Source organism: Eumetopias jubatus, unplaced genomic scaffold (assembly GCF_037043125.1).
Source record: "Eumetopias jubatus isolate StellerSeaLion01/CBP00866 unplaced genomic scaffold, mEumJub1_p1.0 scaffold_10, whole genome shotgun sequence".
In the NCBI taxonomy this organism is placed as follows: domain Eukaryota; kingdom Metazoa; phylum Chordata; class Mammalia; order Carnivora; family Otariidae; genus Eumetopias; species Eumetopias jubatus.
In genome coordinates this window covers 105,310,024-105,334,547 of record NW_028274816.1, presented here as the reverse complement: position 1 = coordinate 105,334,547, position 24,524 = coordinate 105,310,024, and the positions used below count along the sequence as shown (strand labels likewise).

General features: G+C 56.8%; 4 protein-coding genes across 7 annotated transcripts; 3 read left to right on the top strand and 1 right to left on the bottom strand.

The window, feature by feature from the left end:
* The first annotated feature begins 1,908 nt into the window (after positions 1-1,908).
* SP6 (Sp6 transcription factor) lies at positions 1,909-3,039 on the top strand. The gene has a single exon (XM_028089936.1). The coding sequence runs from the start codon at positions 1,909-1,911 to the stop codon at positions 3,037-3,039; it is 1,131 nt and encodes a 376-aa protein (XP_027945737.1).
* Positions 3,040-9,142: 6,103 nt separating this feature from the next.
* SCRN2 (secernin 2) lies at positions 9,143-13,463 on the top strand. Of its 3 annotated transcripts, none has more exons than XM_028089797.2 (8): positions 9,143-9,218; positions 9,603-9,776; positions 10,006-10,187; positions 10,776-10,929; positions 11,510-11,576; positions 11,715-11,880; positions 11,964-12,144; positions 12,413-13,463. In XM_028089797.2, exons 2-8 carry the CDS (start codon positions 9,603-9,605, stop codon positions 12,569-12,571), a joined length of 1,083 nt encoding a protein of 360 aa, XP_027945598.1. In that variant the 5' UTR covers positions 9,143-9,218; the 3' UTR covers positions 12,572-13,463. The 3 variants fall into 3 exon arrangements, with proteins under 3 accessions (XP_027945598.1, XP_027945597.1, XP_027945596.1); XM_028089796.2 differs by having other exon boundaries at positions 11,387-11,576; XM_028089795.2 differs by having other exon boundaries at positions 10,776-10,975; positions 11,361-11,576; positions 12,413-13,462.
* Positions 13,453-18,465, bottom strand: LRRC46 (leucine rich repeat containing 46). 2 transcript variants are annotated; one of them, XM_088028298.1, is made up of 8 exons: positions 18,177-18,465; positions 17,972-18,077; positions 16,540-16,690; positions 15,399-15,445; positions 15,016-15,125; positions 14,752-14,821; positions 14,272-14,423; positions 13,453-14,018 (listed from the first exon to the last, which is right to left on the bottom strand). In XM_088028298.1, the coding sequence occupies exons 1-8, from the start codon at positions 18,184-18,186 to the stop codon at positions 13,591-13,593; spliced, it is 1,074 nt and encodes a 357-aa protein (XP_087884424.1). In that variant the 5' UTR covers positions 18,187-18,465; the 3' UTR covers positions 13,453-13,590. The 2 variants fall into 2 exon arrangements, with proteins under 2 accessions (XP_087884424.1, XP_027945601.1); XM_028089800.1 differs by having other exon boundaries at positions 13,453-13,949; positions 14,275-14,423; positions 16,540-16,648.
* Positions 18,466-18,612: 147 nt separating this feature from the next.
* MRPL10 (mitochondrial ribosomal protein L10) lies at positions 18,613-23,754 on the top strand. The gene is made up of 5 exons (XM_028089801.2): positions 18,613-18,716; positions 21,005-21,174; positions 21,591-21,755; positions 22,007-22,151; positions 22,780-23,754. Exons 1-5 carry the CDS (start codon positions 18,665-18,667, stop codon positions 23,034-23,036), a joined length of 789 nt encoding a protein of 262 aa, XP_027945602.1. The 5' UTR covers positions 18,613-18,664; the 3' UTR covers positions 23,037-23,754.
* The last annotated feature ends 770 nt before the right edge of the window (positions 23,755-24,524 follow it).

Genomic DNA, 24,524 nt, shown 5'->3' with positions numbered 1-24,524 from the left:
CTTGAGGACCGGGAGTACGGAAGTCCTGACCACCTGAGCGCCGGTGATCGGGAGAAGGAGACGGCGGAAAGGGGTTAGAAGGGTGTCTCTACCCGGCTTCCTGCGTTGGGAGCGGGCAGCCGAGAGTGTGCGCCCGGCTGTCTCCCTTCCCGAAACCTTGCAGGCAGGCCATTGCATCCCCCTGGCTCTGCATCGGGAGAGGCCACTCTAGAGCCTGGGTCGTTGGCCTCCCCAACCCCTAGTCCCTGGGGCAGTTCCCAGACACTAAAAGCTATTAGGGTCCCAGGCCTCACTGTTCCCGCCCAGCCCCTTCTGGGCCGCCCCGCCTGGGCCTGAGGCTCCGTTCCTGCTGCTTCACCCTGTTCCTTTCTTGTGGTAAGGCAGCCGGAGCCTGAGTAGGCGCCCCAGTTCCCCTCTCCCCGCCCCCCCAAACTACCAGGGCCAAAGGTGGTAGGGTCAGCCCTGCTGTGGGAAGTCCCTGACCTAAACCACTGCACCTCCTCCCCCACCATCAGAGAAGGCCAGGCACACAAACTCCGCACCCGAAGCACCAGGGCAGAGAAAGATAATGTGGTTAAGAACGGGGTGGATGTCTTTAGGTTGCTGACAGTTTAGGGAAAGGGTAACAGACAGGGAGTCCAGAGACCTGGTTCAAAGAGGTACATACAGTACATATCGGTTGATTGAACAAGTAAATGAATGTTTGTTCAAGTCACTTCTCCAAATGCTGCCTCAGTTTCCTCTTTTTTAAAATAAGAGGGTTGGCCTGAAGCAGTGGTTCTCAACACTTGGCTGCATATGGGAACCATCCGCAGAACTCCTAAAAATGACCCGTGCCTAGAATGCACCCCCTTCTATAATCTCTTGGGGTAATCCGTAGTTTCTGTGATTCTGGTTTTTCTTGTTGCCCTTCGCTGTCCCCACTTTGACTCTGTATCCTTTAACGGAGTGACAATTTTACCTTCCTGAGCTGGTTAGTAAGCTCTTCTCTGGCTGGCCCCCTTCTCGGGGGAAGCTGACCCCCTCTCAGCTTCACATCTGAGTCTCCCCTAGATTGGAGGAGGGCATGGGTAGCAGCCAGACAGCCGGCTGGCGCCTGTGTGGGTCAGGACAGGAGAAGAGGCTTAACTTTCTCTGGGAACTGGCACTGTGGCTGCCCCCCAGGGAGGTGAAGTCCCTGCCTGAGGGGAAGGGGTGGGGGCCAGGCATGGGTTTGGTGGGGCCCTGGCAAGCCTGGCAGGCAGAGAGCTGAGGCGAATGGTACAGAACAGTGAAACGCTCTTCCTTACTGAACATGCCTCAGGGACGGAATGAGGTCTCTTTCTCCAATATCTCAGAACTTGCTTTGGGCTTTGGAAAGTCAAGTCACCTCAAGCTTTGAGTTCCAGAAACAGACCACCACCCTCTCCTCATCTGTGTCCTGGGTTAAACTAGGGAAGCAGAGATGGGTCTAGGCCCTCCATTGGGGTTGGTGGCCCAGTCTGCAGGGGGTAAACGCCACCGCTCCTTGCGCTGGCCTGGGCACCCGGGGTGGGGATTGTTCTAGCACTGTACTGTAGGTGTATGTGACCCACCAGCCTGGGGCCAGCCCAGCTCTCGGGATGAGCTGGGTCCCGTAGGAGGGATCAGCTAGGAGAAGGTCGACTTCCCCCCTTGGCTGAGACCCTCACACTCTCAACCCTTCCTAGCACTCCCAAATTCTGTTTATTGGTCTTTAGTCTCCACTCAGAGGTGTGTTCCTCTTTTGCACCAGCTGGCCAGCCGGAGAGGAGCACTTCGAGGGGATCTGGGTCAGGACTAAAAGTGAGTTGGTTACTTTACTCATTTCACCTCTTCTTTGCCTCCTTTAGGTCCCACCTGAGGTGCCCCTGACCATCCCTGATCCCCACCCCACCCCGGATCCCGGCAATGCTAACCGCTGTCTGCGGCTCTCTGGGCAGCCAGCACACGGACGCGCCTCACGCCTCCCCGCCGCGCCTCGACCTGCAGCCTCTCCAAACATACCAGGGCCACACGAGCCCGGAGGCCGGGGACTACCCCTCCCCGCTGCAGCCTGGAGAGCTGCAGAGCCTCCCGCTGGGCCCTGAGGTGGACTTCTCACAGGGCTATGAGCTGCCGGGGGCCTCCTCTCGGGTAACCTGCGAGGACCTGGAAAGCGACAGTCCCCTGGCCCCGGGACCCTTTTCCAAGCTCCTGCAGCCGGACATGTCACACCATTACGAATCGTGGTTCCGGCCAACTCACCCAGGCACTGAGGATGGCTCGTGGTGGGACCTTCATCCGGGCGCCAGCTGGATGGACCTCCCCCACACTCAGGGCGCGTTGACCTCACCCGGCCACCCCGGGGCGCTTCAGGCTGGCTTGGGGGGCTACGTCGGAGACCACCAGCTTTGTGCCCCGCCGCCCCACCCACACCCGCACCACCTCCTCCCGGCCGCGGGAGGGCAGCACCTCCTGGGGCCTCCCGACGGGGCTAAGGCCTTGGAAGCGGCCGCCCCGGAGTCCCAGGGGCTGGATTCCAGTCTGGACGGGGCAGCCCGGCCCAAAGGCTCCCGGCGGTCAGTGCCCCGCAGCTCTGGCCAGACCGTCTGCCGCTGCCCCAATTGCCTGGAGGCGGAGCGACTGGGGGCTCCGTGCGGGCCCGACGGGGGCAAGAAGAAGCATTTGCACAATTGCCACATCCCGGGCTGCGGGAAAGCCTACGCCAAGACGTCGCACCTGAAGGCGCACCTGCGCTGGCACAGCGGCGACCGCCCCTTCGTGTGCAACTGGCTCTTCTGCGGCAAGCGCTTCACGCGCTCCGACGAGCTGCAGCGCCACCTCCAGACCCACACGGGCACCAAGAAGTTCCCCTGTGCAGTCTGCAGCCGCGTCTTCATGCGCAGCGACCACCTGGCCAAACACATGAAAACCCACGAGGGCGCCAAAGAGGAGGCTGCCGGGGCGGCCCCAGGCGAGGGCAAGGCCGGCGGAGCGGTGGAGCCCCCCGGGGGCAAAGGCAAGAGGGAGGCCGAGGGCGGCGCGGCTCCCTCCAACTGAGCTGCTCCGGTACCGCCCCCCACGCTGGTCCCCCTGGGGGCATCAGAAGAGATTTCCCCGCCCCCCCCCCCCCCCCGGCCTGACGTCCTTGGGAGGCGACTTGAGTCAGAGGAGAAGGTGGTTATTTATTGAGGGGGAGGAAAAGTGGTGCGGGGTCAGGGGGACCGGGCGCTAGGGTTTTCTGTAATCTCTGAGGCTGAACAAGACGTGTTTGGCTGGGCTGGGAGGAGCTGCGCATGCCCCTCCGTCCTCCCCTTCCTCACTATTTCGCTCCTGTGTCCGGGCTGGGGGGGTTGGGGTGGGGTACCCTTACCGCGGCTGGAGGGCGGAGGGGACCTGCTGGAAGAGACGGCGCGTCCCCGGCGCAGAGAGGAGTGGGGCCGCCGCGGGCGCTGGGGGTAGCTGTCCGGACATGTCCTTAAGCGCCTGGGAACCGGGACATAAAAGCGCCTACGGACCCGCCCTGCGGCCCAGGTCCCTTTCATCCCCCTTATAGTGCTTCTATCCTTATGGTTTCCCGAGGGAGAGCTGAGGTGGGGTAGGGGAGACAGGGGTCCCCCTTAGGGAGGGGTATCTATCTGGTTGGGAGGGTTGTTGCTGTAGAAATAACTCCTTTGATGTGCCTCCTGATTAACCCTTCCAAACCCACTCTGATGGAGCCATGAAGGGAGAGGGGACGAGACCAGGACCGCGAGCAGTGGGGTGGAGGGGGGAGCTAGACTGGGACGGGGAGGGCAGAAAGCCCCCTTCTAAAATGAGAGAAAGGGATTTGGCGGGGCAGTGGAAGGAACCAACCCCTTACCTCTCTAACTCGGATTCAGTCCTTAACTCATGGTTTTTATGGGAAAAAAAGTTCAGTATAGTTCACATTCCCCATCTGTTACCTGATCTAGGTTTTCAAGGCAACCGGAAGCCCCAGCCCCCACCCTAGAATTGATGTAGTTCCTCATCCTGGGTTCCCCCCCCATCATTTGCCTTCCCCTTAGGGATGGAAGGAAAAGGGTTACCTGGGTTGCCTGGGGAGTAGGTGGGGTGTCCCAACAGAGGGACCTCCAGTGGTCCGCACTCAGAGTAGAGGACTCTGCCCCTGCCCAGCCATCTTCTACTCACTGAGCTTAGGTCCACTCTTTCTTTTCTCTCCCCTCCTCTTTCTCTGCTGCCCGCAAGCCTTGCCCCTCCTGTAGAGTGTGTGTTAGGAGGCTCCTTTCTCCTCATCTCAATTCTGGGCAGGGGGACTCCCCTGCCATATGAAGGAGGTGTTCTCCCATTGGAAGGGGTCTGCCCTCTGAGGTGATGTCCAGGAAGCTGTCCTTGTCCCCTTCTTTAGATGCTAGAGATACATCCTGACTTTGATCTTGGAGTGGGGACTGGGGAGGGGAGAGCCTCGCAGGGGTGGAGCCAGGGAAAGGGAAGGAAGCTGATAGGGGTAAGGATCTGGAACTAGTACCCCTTCCAAAGCTAGAGGTAGAGGCCCTAAGATTCCCTCTGATCTCCCTTGACCCCTTGCCCCTCTTTCTCCACCCAGAGCCCTATGCAAGGATTAGTTGTGTATTGATTTTTAAGTTATAAGCAAAAGTTATTTTATTTAATATTAGGGCATGTGTGTATATGCATGTTGTTTGTACCTGTGTGTGTATGTGTGTGTGTTTCTCTACTGAGCCTGGGGTCTCCAGCTAGAGAGACCCCACCTTATTCACCCTGTCCAAAGTCCTAGGGCTTAGGCCCACAGCATCTCTCCCTCCCTTGGGGATGCTGGAGCCCAGTCCCAGGACTGGGAGCTAAATGGGAAGTGGGTCTGGGGTCTGGTTAGGAATATGCGTTTGCATAGAAGGGAGCCCTTCTTAGAAGGGACAGGGTGACTCTCCCTGAGAGACTCATGGGCCTGGGGTAGTTTAAGAAGTAATGTTCTTTCTTTTTGCTCCCTCTTTTCCCTGCCTCTTGCTACCCCAGCCAGAGGTGCCTTTCCTTGTCGAGAGGGTTGGGGGCAGGAGAGAGTTGGCAGTACCTGCAGGTTGCCTGGCCAGGTGGAGACAGGGGGAGAGAGGGAGGGCCCTGTGGGTGTGGGATGCCTTTCTCCTCCACCCATCGAAACCAGCCACCCCCTCCCTGTGCCACCAGGACAGCCTTCCCCAGTGACCATTGTAAGGGGAACTCCCGAATGGGTGTTGGGGCGGCAGGGGGGACACTGATGTTCCCCCTATGGAGGCCTTGAGCTCTAAGGGTGCGGGTGAGGGCTTTGGATGGGTTTTCTTCTGCTCCCCTCCTTTATAGATCTAGGTTGCTTGGCTGTCTACCCCCTTGTAGGCAGCCCCCTAGAGGAGAAATGTAGGATTTTTTTTTCCTTTAACTGCTGTGAACCCACTTTGGGGGGGGGAGGAGGAGGAAGAAACAGCCTGTGTTTTTTATGCCATAATAAAGTCATCAACCACATCATTGTTTCATTTGTCTTCCAGCTCTGTTTTCATTTTGGACTCAGTGTCCCTCAGCAGTGACCAGGTGGGCCGCAGGGCGGGGTGGACACTTCCTTTGATCCAGCACCCCTGCTGCAGCCTCTCCTCCCTTTGTTTGGGGCAGAGCCGAGCTGATGGAAGGGTCAGATCCTTCCCCAGGAGGTGGCTGGTGCCGGAGGAGGGAGGAGCTCCCTCGGGGTTGATAGCTGGCCTAACTGTCCCTCCCTGGGGATGAGAAGGTTCTAGATATTTCCTGCCTCCTCCACATATAAGCCCCCTCTTTTCCCTCCCCTTCCAAGAACGCCGGTTCCCTGCCTTGCCAGAGAGAACCAGCCTCCTGGCTCGGTCACCCCGCCCCCATGGGGGTGTGATCGGTCCCTCTGGCTGTGAGCGAGGCGGGGGTGACTGACAGCGATTTCTTCACCCAGGATGATCCCTATCAGGGACAAGGCGATGAAAGGCAGCCAAGATATCTGATGGGCTCCCGCCCAGCTGGAAAGTATGAGGGAAGGATCCTACTGCAACTCCCAGCTAGAGGGCCCGCCACAGTTACACAAACACAGTGCGCACGAGCGCACCCTCACTGGACCCACCGGGCGGCCTGGGATGTGCAGAAACAGCCCATCTGTATGTACTCTCCCGGGCTGCCCAACGCCTGCTATGCAGGTGCCTAATTCAGGTGAAATGAGTAAAAAAATCTCATGAGTCCAGAGGCCAAAGCTAGGAAGGTTGACCGCAGAGCAGTTTCGGGCTCCAAAAGGGCAGGCTAGAGTATTGTGTTCTTTCACCTTCCCAGCCTACGTTTTGGCCACAGTTATCTTCCCTAGTGGGATTCCTGTTTCCCCCACTCCACCCCTAACCCAATCGCCTGGAGCCAAATCTGGTACCCACACTGGCTCATCGCATCACCTGTTTGGGAGAATCTGGGGTCACAAAGTTTAAGGCCACTTTGGGATGGGAGGGTATCAGCATGATTTAGGGGTTACAGATGGAAGCAGACTGGTTTTGGGGGAGTAGCTTTTTGCTTTCTCTTGCTCCTGGATTTAGAAGCCCCAGAGGAGGAGGGGCAGGCCTATGTTCCCGTGACCTCTTGCCGGCCCCACTCTGTGGGGCGCCTCTTTTGTCTTCTTGGTTCTGCGGAACTTAGACCCCAGGAACCTGGGGGAGCCCTTTCCTCCTGTAGCCCATCGCTGCCCCCAGGGACAGGAGGGCAGCTGTGGCGCTGGCTGGGCCTGTCTGGGCAGGGCTGGGGCCACCCCTCCTCCTCTTGCAGCTCCTCCTGCTGACCTGCATTCTTAGCGGGGGCCTTTGGTGGGGCTCTGATGTTTGCTCACTGGCCCGCATTGGCAGCAATGCTGCTCGGCTGGCCTGACCCCCCCCACCCCCAGGGAGCCCAAGGCCACCACTGACCCCTCAGATCTGGCGCCCCCAGGCTGAGACGACCCTGGAGGGGCCAGGGAGGAATTAGGGAAATCAGGCCACGTGGGCTCACCCTTTGGACAACCTCTCTGAGTGGCCACCTCCTCTCTCGGGAGGTGGGAGTACGGCCCTCGAGGGTTGGTGAATGAAATCAGGAATGGGAAAGTGACAGAGGAGCAGGCTGCCTGGGAACTGCAGCCTGGGGCGGAGCTGTGGCCCGCAGACACACGCTGCTCCTCCGGCCGGTCCCGGCCCCATCTCGGGCGGCCGGTGATGTGCAGGAGGGGGGCCGGCCGGGCTGCCCGCTGCTCTGGGTGCTCACATTCATCAGCACACAGCCTTGACGTTTGCTTCTGGAATGACCTCCGATGGCAACCTCACGACACCTCCCCGTCGACAGCACATCTGAAGCAGCCTTCACTTTCCTTTAACTCTGGAGAGTTCGACAGCTCCACGTCCTAGCAGTGCGGGTTTGAAAAGCATCTCAGGAACCAAACAGTCTGGCTGTCTTCACCCTGTAGAGGGCGTATTCGAGTCACCATGGAGTTTCTCAAGACACCGATTAACTCTCCAGCACCCCAACAAGTAATGTCCATGGGGGCGTATTAGAGCAGCGCTTTTCAAACTTTACACGGGGGGGTGTTGTTAACATGCAGCTTCTGACTCACCAGGTCTGAGGTGGGGCCCAAGATTCTGCATCTTTTTAAAAAGATTTATTTATTTATTTGGGGGGGGCAGAGGGAGAGAGAGAGAGAAGCAGACTCCCCGCTGAGCTCGGAGCTCAACGAGGGGCTCAATCTTAGGACCTGCGCGGAAATCCAGAGTCAACCTCTTAACCAACTGAGCCACCCAGGCACCCCAGATTCTGCATTTTTAATAAGCTTCCAGGTGATGCTGATGCTGGCAGTCCACGGACAGAGTATGAAAGTATTCTGTTGTGCAGTGAGAGTTGTGTGGTTCAAAACTAATCTCTCTCCTCCACTCCCCACCTGTGCTTGAGAATCACAGAACTAGTTCAGTGTGGTCATTTTGCCACTGGGGAAACTGAGGCCCTCAAAGGAAAAGTGACCTGCCCAAAGACACACTCCAGATCCATTGCAGAAGTAAGATGAGATGCCAGTGTTCTGAGTTTCAGGTGATGCTCTTCCTTGCCTCCAGCCCAGCTTCTAGATAATTCTTCTCTGCAAGTGGCAGTGCCTCTTCTGAAAGTGAAGACCATCTCCTTGGGGGAGAGCTTCCTCTTCAGAATCAGCCTTGGATACCTATAGGCAATTAGGAAATATCTCAGATTTCAGATCCCCCAACAGCCTTATCTGGTGCACCTGCCCATAGCCTGCCTCGAAACCTTGGCCTCATTCCCATCCCAGGAGTGACCCCAGGCTGGGATGCTGTGGCCAGAGCTCTGAGAAGTAGCCCTGACTGGTTGGCAGCATGGACGTGGGAGAAGTGGATAATCTGCAATATCTCTCCTGTCCCCATTCCTGGAGGGCTCCACAGAGCAAAAGGAGTGAGATGCATTTGCTTAAATGCTGGTTACGGAGAGGGTTGATAGAGGAAAATGACCCGGAAAGCAGAACATTTGGGATCAGAGTCCACCCACACATCAATATGTGCCCCCTTGGCCAAGACTTCTTTGCTGTTTCAGTTTCACTATAGGTAAAGGCACCAAATCTTTGGACTAGAAATTTTCAAATTTCCTTTCAAAGCTATCTTCGTAGGAGTTTGAGCACTGTGGGGCGGAATCCATCTTTTGTGGGTTGGGTGGGTTTTGAGCATATGTGCGTTTAAAAAAAATGCATTAACTTAAGTTACCCCTACACCTCCTGCCCTGTGACAATCTGACAGATCTTACGCCCTGGTGGGGGCTGGGGGTAGGTCGCACCTTTGGGTAATTCAAACCAGGACACAAGTAGCTGAGTTTTTTCCTCCAGATGCCCTAGCAATCCGCGCTGTCTAACAGATCTGCCCGGTTTTTCTTTCCTCTCTTTTCACGTGGGCTTCTTTCCACCCCCAGCTCCCGCTCCCCACATTGACCGCATTCGAAGTGCCCCCCGCTTCGTCTCAGCCTTTCTCCGGACTGAAAGCGGCGCGGGCCAGAACAGGCAGCCTAGCACGGTTTCCGAGGCCGCTCCGCTCCAAGAAGCAGTGCTGGCGCGCGCCCTGGTGGAAAACGGAAGAACTGCAAGCGCTTCGTTCTGGCTCCGCCCCCCGGGCCAAAGCCTTCCAGGTCACCTGGGAGCCTCCGCCCAATGACCCGAAGCGGAGGCGGTGGCGCTCGGGACTAAGCCGGGGATCTTGGAGGGAGAGAGGGTGAGGGGCACACCGTATCGGGGGAAGGGGGGAAGAGAGGAAGGGAGGACAGAAGAGGGGTGTGAGACTCTTGGAGGGGTTGGGTGGCGAGGGAGGGGGGTCCCGCGACTGCACCCGAGGGCCGGGCTCCCGGTAGGGCCCTGGGAGCGTGCGCTCTGCGCCCTCCTGCTGAGCCCCGAGCCTGGAGCCCGGAGCCCGTGACCGAGAGCCGGTGCCTCTGCCGCGCATGGAGTGTGTGCGGTGCTGAGCGTCCCGAATCCAACGGCAGTGTCCTCCGAGTGTCTGTTGACACGTGTTGGGAGAGGGGCTCCCAGGGGCTGAGCCCTGGTCAGGATGGTGGAGAGGTGGCTCGAGGGGGACGCACTCATCTCCACCTCTCCCCAGATGGCTTCGTGGAACCCCGACACCCCGTGTTCCTGCGATTGCTTTGTCTCGGTACCCCCGGCCTCGGCCCTCCCCGCGGTGATCTTTGCCAAGAACTCTGACCGGCCCCGGGACGAAGTGCAAGAGGTGGTGTTTGTACCGGCAAGCACCCACGCCCCTGGGAGCCGGCTCCAGGTGGGTTAGGCCTTATGGACGTGTCAGGAGCTGTGGCAGATCTAGGCATCCGTCTAAGACCTTTCTCCTCTGCTCCTCAGGCCCCGAAAGTCGCCACAGGTGCTGGAAAGAGCATGACCTTCTTGTCTACCAACCTGGCCCTAGCCTCTTTTTAGCCTCCTCGTCTGCAAAATGGGAATACCAAAACCCTTTCTGAGTGGACTCTCCCTTTCTCCCCCCTTACCTGCAGTGCACCTACATTGAGGTGGAACAGGTGTCAAAGACTCACGCTGTGATCCTGAGCCGCCCTTCTTGGCTGTGGGGGGCTGAGATGGGCGCCAATGAGCATGGCGTCTGTATTGGCAATGAGGCAGTGTGGACCAAGGAGCCAGTTGACGAGGGGGAAGCTCTGCTGGGCATGGATCTGCTCAGGTAGGGACCCTGCCCTCCCTCATCGCTATGCACTGGAAGTCTGAGAGCTGAGTACTGACCCAGGCCATCCCCCTCCTCCCCCAAGCTGGGTCACAGGGCCCTCCATCTTTGTGTCCCCCTCGCCATCCCCAGAGAGGCTGTCCCTGCTCCTCCTCTCTCCCGGGGCCCCATCTCTCCAGTCTGGTAAGGAGCTCCCAAGTGTGGCCACTTCTGGGCCTCTCCTGGCCCAGAAATAGGGCAGTGGTTTCACATTTCTTTTTTCAACAGAAGTGCCTTTTTTTTTTTCTTTCCCAAATGGAATCTCATACGGAGCCCCAATGTATAAAGCCAGTAAAAGTAGAGCAGCTGTGGTTGAAGGGAGGCTGGGGGACTTAGTGCGCTTCTCTCTCTCAGACCATGTTTTGGGCCTCTTCATGGGACCCTCAGAGCAGAACAGGAAACCTCTGGCCTCACTGCACTCCATACAACCGCTGTCTGCAGATTGTGTGGCAGGGCCCTCTCTGGGCTGCGTCTGTCCGCTGGGGCTTCCGTCACCCGCCACCAGTACCTCACTGCCCTTCTGGTCCCTGCCCCTCTCTTCGTGGCCAGGCTGGCTTTAGAACGGAGCCGCTCTGCCCTGGAGGCCTTGCACGTGATCACAGGCTTGCTGGAGCGCTACGGGCAAGGGGGCAGCTGCCGGGAGGACCCCGCACCATTCTGCTACCACAACACTTTCCTGCTGGCTGACCGGACTGAGGCATGGGTACTGGAGACGGCGGGGAGGCTGTGGGCCGCACAGAGGATTCAGGGTGAGGGCCCGGCACCGGGGCTTGCCTCCCGGGGGTGTCCCGTTTTGCCAGCCTTGGGAGGGGGTGGGATGGGGGCAGGGCAGGGCAGGACCCTTGCTTCCCCCTTCACTTGCTTAGGTCCTCTTGTGCTCTAGCCTGCCACTTCCTCTGGGGAGCCTTCCTGGACTCCCAGGCAGTCAGGTTCCCCCCTTATATGCAAGCAGGTGCCTCTTCACTGCACTCACCACAGCTGCAAGTTCACATTTATTTCTGTGATCCTTTTGTCTGTCTCCCTCCCCACGAGGGCAGGACTGTTCTCTTCACCATCATGTTCTCGGCACCTGGCACAGAGCAGGTGCTTCATGATAAATGAGCCACCCCCCCCCACCCCCCGCCTCCTCCACAGAGGGGGCCCGCAACATCTCCAACCAGTTGAGCATTGGCACGGACATCTCGGCCGAACACTCGGAGCTGCGGACCCACGCCCTGGCCCAGGGCTGGTGGGGTGGGCAGGGCACTTTTGACTTCGCTCAGGTCTTCTCCCTGACCCAGCAGCCTGTGCGCATGGAGGCTGCCAAAGCCCGCTTCCAGGCTGGGCAGGAGCTGCTGCAGCAGCAAAGAGGTCAGTGAGCGGATGGTGGTGGGCTGAGGGCTGGAGAGCCTCGGCAGTGCCAGCCCTTCTCCTCTCCCACGGCTTTGACCCAAGGCCAGAGGTCCCCCTTCTGCCCTGGGGGCCCCCTCAGCCTGTCCTCCTTCGCAGGGGGCATCACGGCAGAGGTGATGATGGGCATCCTCAGGAACAAGGAGAGTGGCATCTGCATGGACTCAGGAGGCTTTCGCACCACGGCCAGCATGGTGTCCATCCTGCCCCGGGACCCCACACAGCCCTGTGTCCACTTCCTCACCGCCACGCCAGACCCATCCAGGTGAGGGGAATGAGGGTGGGCAACCCAGGTGGGGGGGATGGGGGATGTAATAACCTTTGCTCCTTCCATCTCTGTCCCATTAGGTCAGTGTTCAAACCTTTCATCTTCGGGGCAGGGGCGGCCCAGGCCCCCCAGGTGCTGTCCCCCACTTTTGGAGCACAGGACCCTGTTCGGACCCAGCCCCGATTCCAGACTCAGGTGGATCGGCGGCACACCCTCTACCGCGGACACCAGGTGGCTCTGGGGCTGATGGAGCGTGAGCAGGTACCCCCAGGGACTAGGGGCTACTCTGGGGGCATGACTCACTTCACCCCCCCGCCCCCAATCGGGATTCTGGAAATACGAGGGGGACTGGGAGTGGAGGAGAGACTCTAGAGTTGGGGAGAGGAGTCTCTGCCTTCAAAGCTAGCTGCCCAGGAAAATGTCGGGGACCCTGTCCTTTCTCCTGCTGTGTGGGACATGGCAGGGATCTCCCCTGGATCCAGAGGGAAGCCTGTCCTGGGGGCCTCTCATCTCCACCTTTCCTGGGCAGGATCGGGGGCAGCAGCTCCGGCAGAAGCAGCGGGATCTGGAGCAGGAAGGCCTGGAGGCTGCACGGGGACTGCTGGCCGGGGAGTGGGCCCCACCGCCGCAGGAGCTGGCCACCCTCTTCCAGGCCTTTGTGGAGAGGGAGGGCCAGGTGTACGCCTGAGCGCCGCGGTGCCTCCTGGCCTGGGGTGGGCACAGGGCCCCTGGGGCAGCAGGATCGCAGCACAAGCCCTTCACTGCCCTCGGCCTTGTTCTGCGCGGCCAGCTCGGCCTTTGGCTTAATAATGTTACTTCGCGGTTCAGTGAACGTGATCCCTGGTCTAGTGGCGATGGGAGAGCCAAGTGAGGGCAAAGCGCAGCCCTGAGCTGACTGCAGGGCCTCTGGTCGTCTTGCTGGGCAGCACAGTCTTCTCACTTGGGGGATGGGAACTAGATGGAGAACGTTGTGGCAGGGGCGTGTGAGGAGAGGTGGTCTCCCCAGGTGTGTGAGCGGGTGTGAACAAGAGAACACGCCTGGCACAATATGGGGCTACCATTTAGGGGAGAATTAGAACCACGGGTTTTTGGTCCTTGGCTCGAACCTTGGGAGGGCACTCCCTAAGGGCGGCAGTGAGATGTGCCCTGGAGGACGGCATCTTCCTCAGGGCGAGGCCCGCTCAGGGCCCAGGCAGCCAGGTGGAGGACCTGAGGTGGGCCAGTCCTTTGGGTAGTTCCCGAAAGGTCCAGAAACGTGTTCTTTAGAGTTGGGATCTGTATTTCTGTGACTCCTTCCCACTGCCTTGACTGCTTGCTTCCCCTCAGATGCCCCCCAACGACATGAAAGACATACTTAGGGGCGCCTGGGTGGCTCAATCGTTAAGTGTCTGCCTTCGGCCCAGGTCATGGTCCCAGGGTCCTGGGATCGAGCCCCGCGTCGGGCTCCCTGCTCAGCGGGAAGCCTGCTTCTCCCTCTCCCACTCCCCTTGCTTGTGTTCCCTCTCTCGCTATGTCTCTTTCTGTCAAATAAATAAATAAAAAATCTTAAAAAAAAAATGAAAGACATACTCAGGGCTGGGAGACATTTTACTGGGGTAGGCTCCTGCCACAGGGGAGGGGTCTGAGAAGGAGGGGAGGCCCCACCCCATGCCCTGTTCTTCCCCAATCCTTGTTCCTGGGGTATTGCTGGTAGGGACGGGCTGCACTTCACTTCTTGATTCTTTTGGTCACAGTTTTGGTTGTGCTAGAGGCCCCAGCCACAGAGGCCTTGGGGGCTGTGGTCCCCTTCTTTGCCGGGACAGTGATTTGCTGGCTGGAAACCAGAGGGCAGGGTTTCTTGCTGGCAGAGGTAGCTTGTGGCAAGGAGGCGGGCTTGGAGGATGTCTCCTTCCCTTGCCCGGGAGTGAGAGAGGGACTGCTGTCCCTAGCCATGGGCCCCCCAGGCAGCAGGGGGAGGCCAGTGAGGGCGGGCTTTGTCTCCATCCTCAGAATGTGCTCAGTCAGGGCTGCCTGTTGTCTGCACTCCTTGTGTCTGCCCATCTCCTGTTCCAGCTCCTGGAGGAAGCCTGGGAGGGACAAGATGGGAGGTGGTAGATGGAGCCCCAAGCTTGGCAGGAAGGCCCTTGGTGGGAGGTCTCTGGCTGACCCCTGAGCAAACAAACCCACTGCCATCCCCAGTGGGGAGGGGCCTGGGGCTGGGGTCGGGAGGACGTGTCACCTGCATGCCGGGCTGACACCTGGCCCCAGTGGCACTGTCCGTCTCTGACCCAGATGCTGCTCTGGGCTTGGGGCTGCCTCCCTAGCCACCACTGCCATCTTAGCTTCCCCCGTGCCCCACGGGGCAGAGGGGAGTTCTAGGAAGAAGGGTGCAAGCTTGGAAAGCAGGGCCACCTCGCTCTGTGCAGAACGGGCCACTCAGCTCCGGGAACTCCTCCTCCTCATCACCCGAGGCTTTCTCCTCCTCATCCGAGGTCCAGCGCTCTAACACAGGCTGCTTGTCCAGGTCCAGGAGCAGCGGCAGGGCTTCTGTCACCAGCTCTCTGCAGGGCGGGAAGAGCAGAGGCCCCCCAGGAGAGCACCCATGAGTGGGGAGCCTGGGGGAGCCAGACACAAGCTGCAGCAACCACACTGGGAGGGATCGGGGTTCGCAGGCAGGGAGATGGGCCTGTGGTCAGCCCCAAAGAGCTAAGGGCTGGCTCCGTGTGGACCTCGGGGTGGGAGAGAAAAGGCGTCCCACTTGAGCTGGGGTGGCAGAGAAGGTGCCATGGATGGGGACCCCGGGTCTGCAGGCTGAGAGGGAGAGCATGTGGAGGTAGGAGGAGGAGCTTGGCCATGCCCCATTTCTTCCCGCCCTCAGGTCCTCCTCACCTGTACCTGTCCTGGTTGGTGCAGCCATTTCCAGTCAGGTTGAGGATGAGAAGGCTCTGGGGGAACTCATCTGCACACACCAGGGAGAGGGGAAGGAGGGTGTCACAGCCATCTTCTGGCCCAAAGCCACTGCCTCTTTGTACAGCCTCCCCAGAACCCCCAGAGGCTGTGCTGCTAATGCAAGCATAGGGAGATGGTGGCAGAGAGGAGGGGGGCCCCCCAACACGAGGTTTATCCCATGAGCTGGGGCCAGGCCCTTCCTACCCAGCTTCAGGGTTTCTATCAGGTTCTCAGAAAGGTCCAGAAACTGGAGATGTGGGAGGTCACGGAGGTTTTCCACCTGCTTGATTTGGTTTCCTGCCAGAGACAGGAAGCTGCGGGGGGAAGGGAGGGGTGCAGAGACAGAGCTGAATCACAGAACCACTGGAGGAAGGGAGGAGGGCACCAGGCCCCCGGCGCCCCTGGCTAAGCAGCCCGATGATGAGTGGGGACCCATGGCCCCCTGGGGTGGGGGAAGCAGAGCAGGGCTTGCTGGGTCCTCAGCAGACAAGACATTAGGCTTGGAGAGGTCTGCACCAGATCTCTGGGGCGTGACCAGGTCTCCCTCTCTCCCCCCTCCCCCGGGCCTGAGCCTTGACACCACGTACCGCAAGGAGGGGATGCAGGCCAGGTTCTCAATCCGCTGGATCTTATTCTGCAGAAAGCAAACGAGTTGGGGAAACTGGGTAGACCACGTCTCCTGGCCCAGCCAGAGAGCTGGCACTTTGGGAATGACAGCCCCGCCCCCCCCCCCGCCCCCGCCCGGGGCTCCCTGAACTGGTTCTCAGTACCTGGGGATGATTTGCTTTCTCTGGGTGGATGGTGAAGGGTGTCAACTTGGGGACTGACTACGCTTCATTAAAGTATACCCTGCTCACCCCACAACCAAAGAGGGGCCTGGAAATAAGAAGGAAACCAAGGGGCCATGGGGAAATAGCAAAAGCCTTGGTGGTGGCTTAGGTACACACAGGGAGTAATGAATATACATTACTTTGATTTGTAAACTTTCTATGCGGAAAGATTAAAGGAGCTGGGTATATTCAAACTGGACGAGACTGAATCACCACCACCACCACCACCACCAAATAGCCTTCAAGGTTCTGAAGGATGCAGAGGAATCTTCTGGTTCCCTCTTCTACTTCTTCAAAACAGGAAATGGGCTCGAGGTATATATAACATGAGAGATTTAGGGTAGACACTAAAAAGAACTTTGAGACCAAGAGAAGTGTCTGACAAAAAACAGTGATTCAAGAGCATGTTCCGGATCTCTTTTGGGAGGATTGGTCTTTCAATTGAACAGAATTCCTGATTCATCTAGGAATAGTTTCTTTCTTTCCTTCTTTCTTTTCTCTTTCTTTCTTTCCTTCCTTCCTTCCCTTCTTTCTCTCTTTCTCTTTCTTTTTCTCTCTTTCTTTCTTTCTTTCTTTCTTTCCTTCCTTCCTTCCTTCCTTCCTTCCTTTCTTCTTTCCTCTCTTTCCTTCCTTCATTCCTTTCTGATTTTACTTTTAAGTAATCTCTACACCTAATGTGGGGCTTGAACTTAGAACCCTGAGATCTAGAGGTGCATGCTCCCCAGATAAGCCAGCCAGGCACCCCATCTGGGAACAGTTTCAGTGAAGGTCTGCCTACCTGAATGCCAGGGAATGGGCAAGATGACCTGATCGGTTGCTTTTGGATTAAACAGACTCGGTCCACAGAGGGTGAAGAAGGGTGAAGGAGGGGGAGGAAGGGCAGGAGGCAAGAAGTTACCGCTTGCAGATAAAGGCTGTGAAGGTTCTGGAGGCCCTCAAGGTTCCCGATAGTGGTAATCCCCTCCCGGTCCAGGCGGACAGTCTGCAGTTCAGCCAGAGTGTGAAACCTGGAAGAACGGTCAGCAGGTGTTGTAAGGGAGCGGTGTTTGCTGCGGTGTCTCAGCAGGGAAGATGGGAGGGGGGAGGAAAGGTGTTTCAAGCAAAGCGCCTTTGATGAGATGTCGAACAACTTCTTGACTCATGAGCCGGTGTCCAGATCATGAAACCTGGTTGGCTGGGAGCCCTGGATCTTGGTCAGTAGCACTGGGAAGGATCAGAGGGTGAGAGGAGTAGAGGGCCCTTGGACTGGGAAATGGGTGATAGCAGCTTATGGTTCCTGGAGAGACTCTGAGCAAGAGAACACAAGGGAAGCCTTCCTTGGGCCAGCGTGGATGGTGGAGGCAGGGGCCAGGGCAGAGATGAGACAATCTCTGCAGGAGGATCCTTCCTCACTTCCCTTTTCAGTGGTCCATGGAAGGAAAAGCACTTGTTCCATTCACTCATTCATCCCACGGCATTTACTGCCCACTAGAGACAAATGAGAGTCCCTGCCCATCACTATTAGGGAAGCAGGCCAAACGTCTACGACAAGTGGATCACAGACACGAGTACAGGGGACTAAAGGAGTGCCTGAACTGTGCACTCAGTCCTGAATCGGGGGACAGGGAATGCTTCTTGGAGGAGGTGACATACAAGTAGAAGTTGGCTGGGAAGGTGAGAAGGTGATGAGGAGAAGGCATGTCAAAAAGAAGGAACAGTATGTGCTAATCCAGGCTTTCTCCAACTTTAATACGCCCAGAAGTCCCTTGGGGGTTCTTGTAAAAATGCAGATTTCAGTTAAGTAAGTCTGGGGTGGGCCTGAGTGTCTTCATTACTAACAACCTCCCAGGTGATGCTGCTCAGCACCAATCTAAGAGGTAAGGTGCTAAGGTGTGAAAACGTGGGGTCTTAGAGGAATTGTGAACAGCAAGAAATAAGGCTGAAAAGGCATCAGAGGTCAACTCACACTAAGGCATTTGGATTTTATTCTGGAAGTACGAGAGAGCCAAGGAAGGTTCTATCAGGGTGTGCCTGATCAGATTTATCATTTAAAAGGATCATTTTGGCAACGGCACGGGGGATCCAGGACTGGGGGCGTGGAGACTAATTAGGAGTTTGTTGAGAGGTGATGGCTTAAGAGCCTTATTTAAGGCAGTTGACTGGGCATGGTAAAAAAGCAATAGAGTAATGTTTAAGGAGGCAAAATCAATTGGACATGACCACTGACTGAATGCATGGAGTAAGTAAAAAGAGGGACAAAGATGAGTTGACAAACCAGTACAGCTCAGGGGACCGGTCATCCTGTGTGTTTCAATCGTCCAGCACCCCTTTTCTCCCGCCCTGGCACTCACATCTTCTCTGACAGATCCTCATCCTCAGGGAAGGCCAAGTTCCGCTTAGTGATAAGGGCTTCAGTAATGCACACTCCCCCTTCCTCTGGACTCTGGGCAAGCTTAGCTGTGAAAAGATGAGTCCGGTTGTTAACATTTCTTATTCTTGGAAGCCTGACCCTACTGTTATCCAACTGTTCTACTCACCACCCCATCCCCTACTCACCTCCGGGCATGATTTAAAGGTTACTGGCCTGGCATGGGATTAGAACGAAGGGAAGCTGACCAACTTGTACAGTCCCGGGTATGGCGGAACCCAGGATGGTATGAGGAGAGAGAAGCTCGGAGACTCGAAGGACAAGGGAAAGTGGTTGATTCAGGGCCAATTATTAATGAGGTGGGGTAGAAGACAAAAGTAAATCGAGGCAGGGGCTCCGGAGTTCGAGGGGTGCAAAGGGGCTGGTAAAACTGGGGAATTGTGGGTAGAGAGTGGCGGGTGCGGATCCAAAGAGCTGTGCCCGAGTCTAAGCGTCGTTGCTAGGAGACTGGACGCCAGGCCAGGCGTCGGGGAGGGCGGGCTCTCAGGCACCGGGCTCAGCGCATGCGGATTAGTGCTCCAGCCGACGTATCTGCCGGCTGCTTCCGGCCCCAGGATTTCCCACAATCCTTAGGTCCTTCTGTCTCTCCCGGCTCCCGTCTGTTCTTCCGGTGGCGATGGCTGCGGCCGTGGCTGGGATGCTGCGAGGGGGTCTCCTGCCCCAGGCGGGTAAGGAGCGGCCCAGGTCCTCACGGCGCGTTCCGGCCGGTGCTCTCTAGTTCTGTCTCCCCTCCTCCACTACTGATCCTCTCCCACAGTCTCTTAACTCCAGACAGCTCCCGATGACCCCTGGCCCCAGCTAGATCGCTGGCCGCCTTCCTCCGTCTAAAATTCCCTGTGACTGCAGACACTAGTAGTAGGCGCAGTGCAGCAACAGCGTCGGCGACAACCACAGTCTTTCTTCCCTCCGCCCGAGTCCACCTTCCTTCTCTGGGTTTCTGTAATGCACCACCCAGCTCTTGGTCGCCTCCAGTTTCCTTTGCTTGAACCACTGCCCGCCCCGACCTTGGCGCCGTGCCACCTTTCCACGGTGTCAGCCTAAATGTCACCTGCTCAGGTCTGCCCTGGCCACCTTCTGCAAAGCAGGTTTCCCCTGTTAAATCTGTATTTTGCAGCTTGTTTATGGACTCCTTTCACTCTCACAGTCTGTAATTTTGCATTGGTTTATGTGTTGTCTCCGGTATTAGACTTCAAACTCCGTAAGAGCAGAACCGTGTTCATTCAGTATAGCCAGCAGGTGGCGTGGTGCCTGGCATTAGTAGGCATGCAATAGACATTTGTTTCATGAATGATTTGCGCACATAATATAGGCCAGGCACAGTGGTAAATGATTGACATGTATTAGCTCATTTAAATCTTAGAGCAGTCATGAAATCATTATCATCTCCTCTTTACAGGTGAAGAAATTCAAGTTTAGACCAGTTGAGTGACTGGTCAAGGTCACAGCTAGTAAGTGGCAGAAGAGATTAAAATCTGGTTCCATCTGTGGGGTGCCTGGGTGGCCTAGTCGATTTAAGCATCCGGCTCTTGGTTTTAGCTCTGGTCCTGAACTCAGGGTTGTGAGACTGAGCCCTGCGTTGGGCTCGGTGCTGCTGAGCGTGGAGCCTGCTTGTCATTCTCGCTTTCCCTCTGCCCAACCCCTGCCTTTTTCTCAGGAAAAAAAAAAAAAAAATCCGGTTCCATCTGATCCGAAACCTGTGTTCTTAACTTAGGTTTTGTGGCTGCTGGCAATAAAACCTCTAACCCCAGCAAACCTCCATGCTCTTTTTTAGAGCCACCTTCTAGCTGAACTTTTCCCTGAGACCCCAGCCCAATCTTGGGAAGGGCTGAAACTGGGAAGCACTAGCTGGGTCCTTTTGTTGAAGATGAAGGGGTCACTTAGGCTTACAGCTTTCAAGTGGCTCCCTTGTCTTCTGAGGGGTGCTCTCCACCGATGCTTGTAAACAAGAACGGAGGGAAGGGAGGCTTGTTTGGGGGAGCTGTGAGGGCCGTGGAACTTCTTTTCTCTCTTCAAATCATGGGCGAAGGCTTCAGAGCAGTGCTTAGAGTGGTGGTTTTCAGACTTCAGCATGTACCTGCAGCACCCAGAGGGCTTCTTAGAACTGCTCTTTGCTGGGCTCCCCTCCAGTGCTTCTGACTCAGTAGGTCCAGGACAGGCCCTGGGAACTTGGGTTTCTAACAAGTTCCCAGGTGATGCCGATGTTGCTGGCTGGGTGCGGGGAGCACACCCTGAGAACCACTGGCTTAGACCAGGGCTTGGCATACTGTGGCAGGACTGATCACTATGTTTTATAAATAAAGTTTTATTGGAATACAGCCATGTCTGCTTGTTTCATATTGTCTAGGATTGCTTTCATGATACAATGGCATGGTTGAGTAGTAGAGACAGACTGTATGGTTCTCAAACTTAAAATATTTATTGTTTGGCCATTTAAGAAAAAAAATTTGCGGGGTGCCTGGGTGGCTCAGTGGGTTAAGCATCTGCCTTCAGCTCAGGTCATGATCCTGGGGTCCTGGGATTGAGCCCCGTGTCAGGCTCCCTGCTCAGCGGGGAGTCTGCTTCTCTCCCTCTGCCCCTCCACCCCCACTCGCGTTCTCCATTACTCTCTCTCAAATAAATAAATAAAATCTTAAAAAAAAATTTGCTCAACCCTCTGCTCCTTTTTTAATGTGTTCAAATATACTTTCTTCCTTGTTCTCATCTTTTTCTCCCGTCTCTGTGCATCTAGAAGAGCTGGAGAAATGGGAGCCTCAAAGGACTTAAGGTCACCCATTAAAGGGAAGGGGAGTTTGGGGGATTTAGGATTCCTAACAGACAATTCCTTGTCCCACTCTTGTGCTGAGTCTAGCTCTCTGAGCCGTGGTTGTCTTGCCCAGAGGTGGGCTTTTTTGCCATCTGAGGCCAACTAAGGACTCCTAGAGACTGCACGTCACAGAGTTGCCATTTCCCCTCCCAGGCCGGCTGCCCACCCTCCAGACTGTCCGTTGTGGCTCCAAGGCTGTTACCCGCCATCGTCGTGTGATGCACTTCCAGCGGCAGAAGCTGATGGCTCTGACTGAGTATATCCCCCCAAAACCCGTGGTCAACCCGAGATGCCTACCATGTCCTCCCAGTCCCCCACAGGAGGTAAGGAGGACACTGCCTATCCTTGATGCTGGGATGGTGGATTGAAGTGATCTTGTCTCTGAAGCCATAAGGAAGTAGCCCTCCAGGACCCAGCCCTCCACATCATTACTTCTGCTCTTTGACCCTGTGGGCCAGGTGCTTTAAAATGAAATGTGCACTTGATTCTGCTTGGCATTTTGGGCTCTGGATCAGACGGGCCTCCTGGATATCCTTCTTTCTTTACTTGTCTCCCCAAAATTATGTGAAGGTTATCCAAGCAGGTGGAGGTAGGGGAGAGTATCTCTCTTGTCTTGAAAGGACTTGAAGTTTCCCACGTTTGGGCATCACTGGGAGCCCCAGCACCCGTCCCCCAGGGAGAAAGGGGGACAAGGAGAAGGGCAGCTGATGTCCCCTTGGTCATCCCTTCCTGACTATAGGAGACAGGCCTTATCCGGCTCCTCCGTCGGGAGCTAGATGCAGTATTCCAAGAGAACCGAATGATAGCTGTCTGTCAGAATGTGGCTCTGAGTGCGGAGGACAAGCTTCTCATACGGCACCGGCTGCGGAAGCACAAGATCCTGATGAAGATCTTCCCCACCCAGGTAGGGAGCAGCCCTCTGGTGCGCGTACCCTGTTCCCCCACCCCTGCCAACTCGGACCACAGGGGGCCCCTCCCCAGATTGGGTGTGTTCGACCCTCCCACTGCAAGCAACCCTCCAGTCTAGTGCCTACGCTGTGGTTTGGGACCGAGGAGACTGTCGGCTTGCAACCTCAGCCTGACTTGGCCTGTGATCAGGGTGGGCAGCCCTTCCTCGCACTTGTCCCCAGGAAGCCCTCTTTCCTGCTGTTCCAGGTTCTGAAGCCCTTCCTAGAGGATTCCAAGTACCAAAACCTGCTGCCCCTCTTTGTGGGGCACAACTTCCTGCTGGTCAGCGAGGAGCCCAAGGTCAAGGAGATGGTGCGAATCTTAAAGGGTGTGCCTTTCCTGCCACTGCTCGGTGAGCAAGCACCCTTGCGGGTTGAGGATGGGGGTGAAGGGGAGTGGGTGCTACCGCAGCCTGGTGCCATCTGCTAAGTACATGTGGGTAAAACTGTGGACCTCCTTGCGGGGACAGCCTCTCATGGATGGGGACTGAGTCAGTAGCACCATTTGTTTGTTTGTTTTTAAAGATTGTATTTATTTATTTGACAGAGACACAGCGAGAGAGAGAACACAAGCAGGGGGAGTGGGAGAGGGAGAAGCAGGCTCCCCGCTGAGCAGGGAGCCCGATGCGGGGCTTAATCCTAGGACCTGGGATCGTGACCTGAGCCGAGGGCAGATGCTCAACTGACTGAGCCACCCAGGCGGCCCTCTGGTTAAGAAGGTTTAGGAAACCATGACTTAGTTGGGGGTGGGCCTGGTGGATGTCTTATGTGAGTGTTTTCTAGGGAAGAGTTAGGAAGGAAGGGAGGGGATCAGTCCCAGACTGAGGGGGAGTTGGGTGGGACAGGTGTGGGAGCCAGATTTGGGGGAAGGCTTGGAGCTGGAGGAGGGTGACAGAGCATGCGTTGGAACCTTGAGTTGGACCGTTGGTTTCAGCGGAGAGAGGCATTTGTGGGGGCCCCGCTGAGCCTGTGTTCTTCCAGGTGGCTGCATCGACGGCACCATCCTCAGCAGGCAGGGCTTCATCAACTACTCCCAGCTTCCCAGCCTGGCCATGGTGCAGGGGGAGCTGGTAGGAGGACTCACCTTCCGCATGGCCCAGACCCACCTGTTGCTTCAGCACCAGCCCTTCCAGCTGACAGCCCTGCTGGACCAGTACATGAGACAGCAACAGGAGGGGGACTCCGTCGCGCCAGCCAGTGGGCAGCCTGCTTCTCCTGACCCTGTTCCGAACTCCTAGCCAGCTTGTTGTACCCAGTCTGCCCATAAACACACTCTACCCCTGTCGCCTGCGCCCTCATCCATCAGTCAGAAATGTGGAAGCATTTGGGGTGGGGAGTGGCATTCGTGACCTGACTTCACTGACCCCGACTTCCTCAGATGCAGGGCCACCCAGGGATGCAGAGACACCCCATTTCCGAATGGAGGCTCTGAATCGCTGTCTTTGTCCCTAGTGTTCCCACCCTGGGACCTAACAGGAGCGGGCTTTTGGCTCTCCGGGTCCAGGGCAGAGAAACTGATCAGATGATGAGGTTGCCCTCTGCCTCCATGTCTGCTGTCCCTTGCTGCACGTGTCTCCCGGCCTACCCCCTCGTGGGCCCACCGTGCTGCAATAGTCCCCCTCGGTACTTGTGCCGAGAGTGGCATCTGTTGAGAGCCAGGCTCCGTGCTCACCACTTGACACACCTCCACTCTTCTCACCATGTCACCCTAACATCCCCCATTTCACAGAGAAGTTCAGGAGTCTGCCCAAGGTCATGCAGCTAATAAGAGACCGAACAGGTGCTTGAACCAGGCTGTCTCTGCTCTGAAGACCATGCCCTGGATTTCCTGCCCTCAAGCTTCCTCATTAGGGTCTGGGGTGTGCCTGAGTGTTAATTCTCCACCCTCAGGGTGTGTCACGTTATGGAAAGGTTGTGAGCACTGCTTGATGATAAAATGAAACACATTTTACTTTCTCGGTTTTGCTGTTTGCAAGCTTATCCTCCGTGTAGACTTATTCTCAGGGCTGCTTCTGATTCTCACTTCCCCTCCTAGAAAATCCTTCCTCTTTCCATGTCCAGGTCCCTTACCTCCCTGGACCAATCCCACAAATGGCATCTCTCACATGTTTGTCCTTTTGAAGGTAGCTGCCAACTTTGCCCGGTAGCCAACATGTCCCAGGTGATTCTGAGCAAGAGCTGGGCCAAACCAGAATTCTGTATTAATGAGGGGGTCTGGAGGCTCTCGAGTGGGAGGCCTCATCCCAATCTTGGAGAACCAGAAGTTCCTAATGAAGGAGAGAGAATGTTTAACTGGAAGCCTGCCCTTGTCCTTGATTGGAGTAGGGAAGATGGCTGTCGAGCTTTCCTCCCAGACCTGGGGCAGCGCCACAGCTTCCTTAGTCTTGGACAGGCACCACTCTAGTAATGACGATCTGCAGCTTTTCTGTGGCCTGGTCCAGGACCAATTTCCCACAGTGCCCAGCTCGGTGCTATGTGCTCCAGGGATGCTCGATCAATAGGAAGTGAATTAAAAGGCCCCTGAGGCTCGTGGATGTCAGAGCCAGTCTCGCCAGTGCTGCTCAGTGCCCTCCCTGACTCCCAGAACCCTGTCGGGTGCCAACAGCACCCTCCTGGGGCAGCAGGAGCCGTGCTGAGGTTCTGAATGGCCAAGAGAACAGGCATCTCCCAAAGGATGTGTAAGATCCTGTGGGGTAAACCAAGGCCTGGGTGGGGGAGGTGGCCCA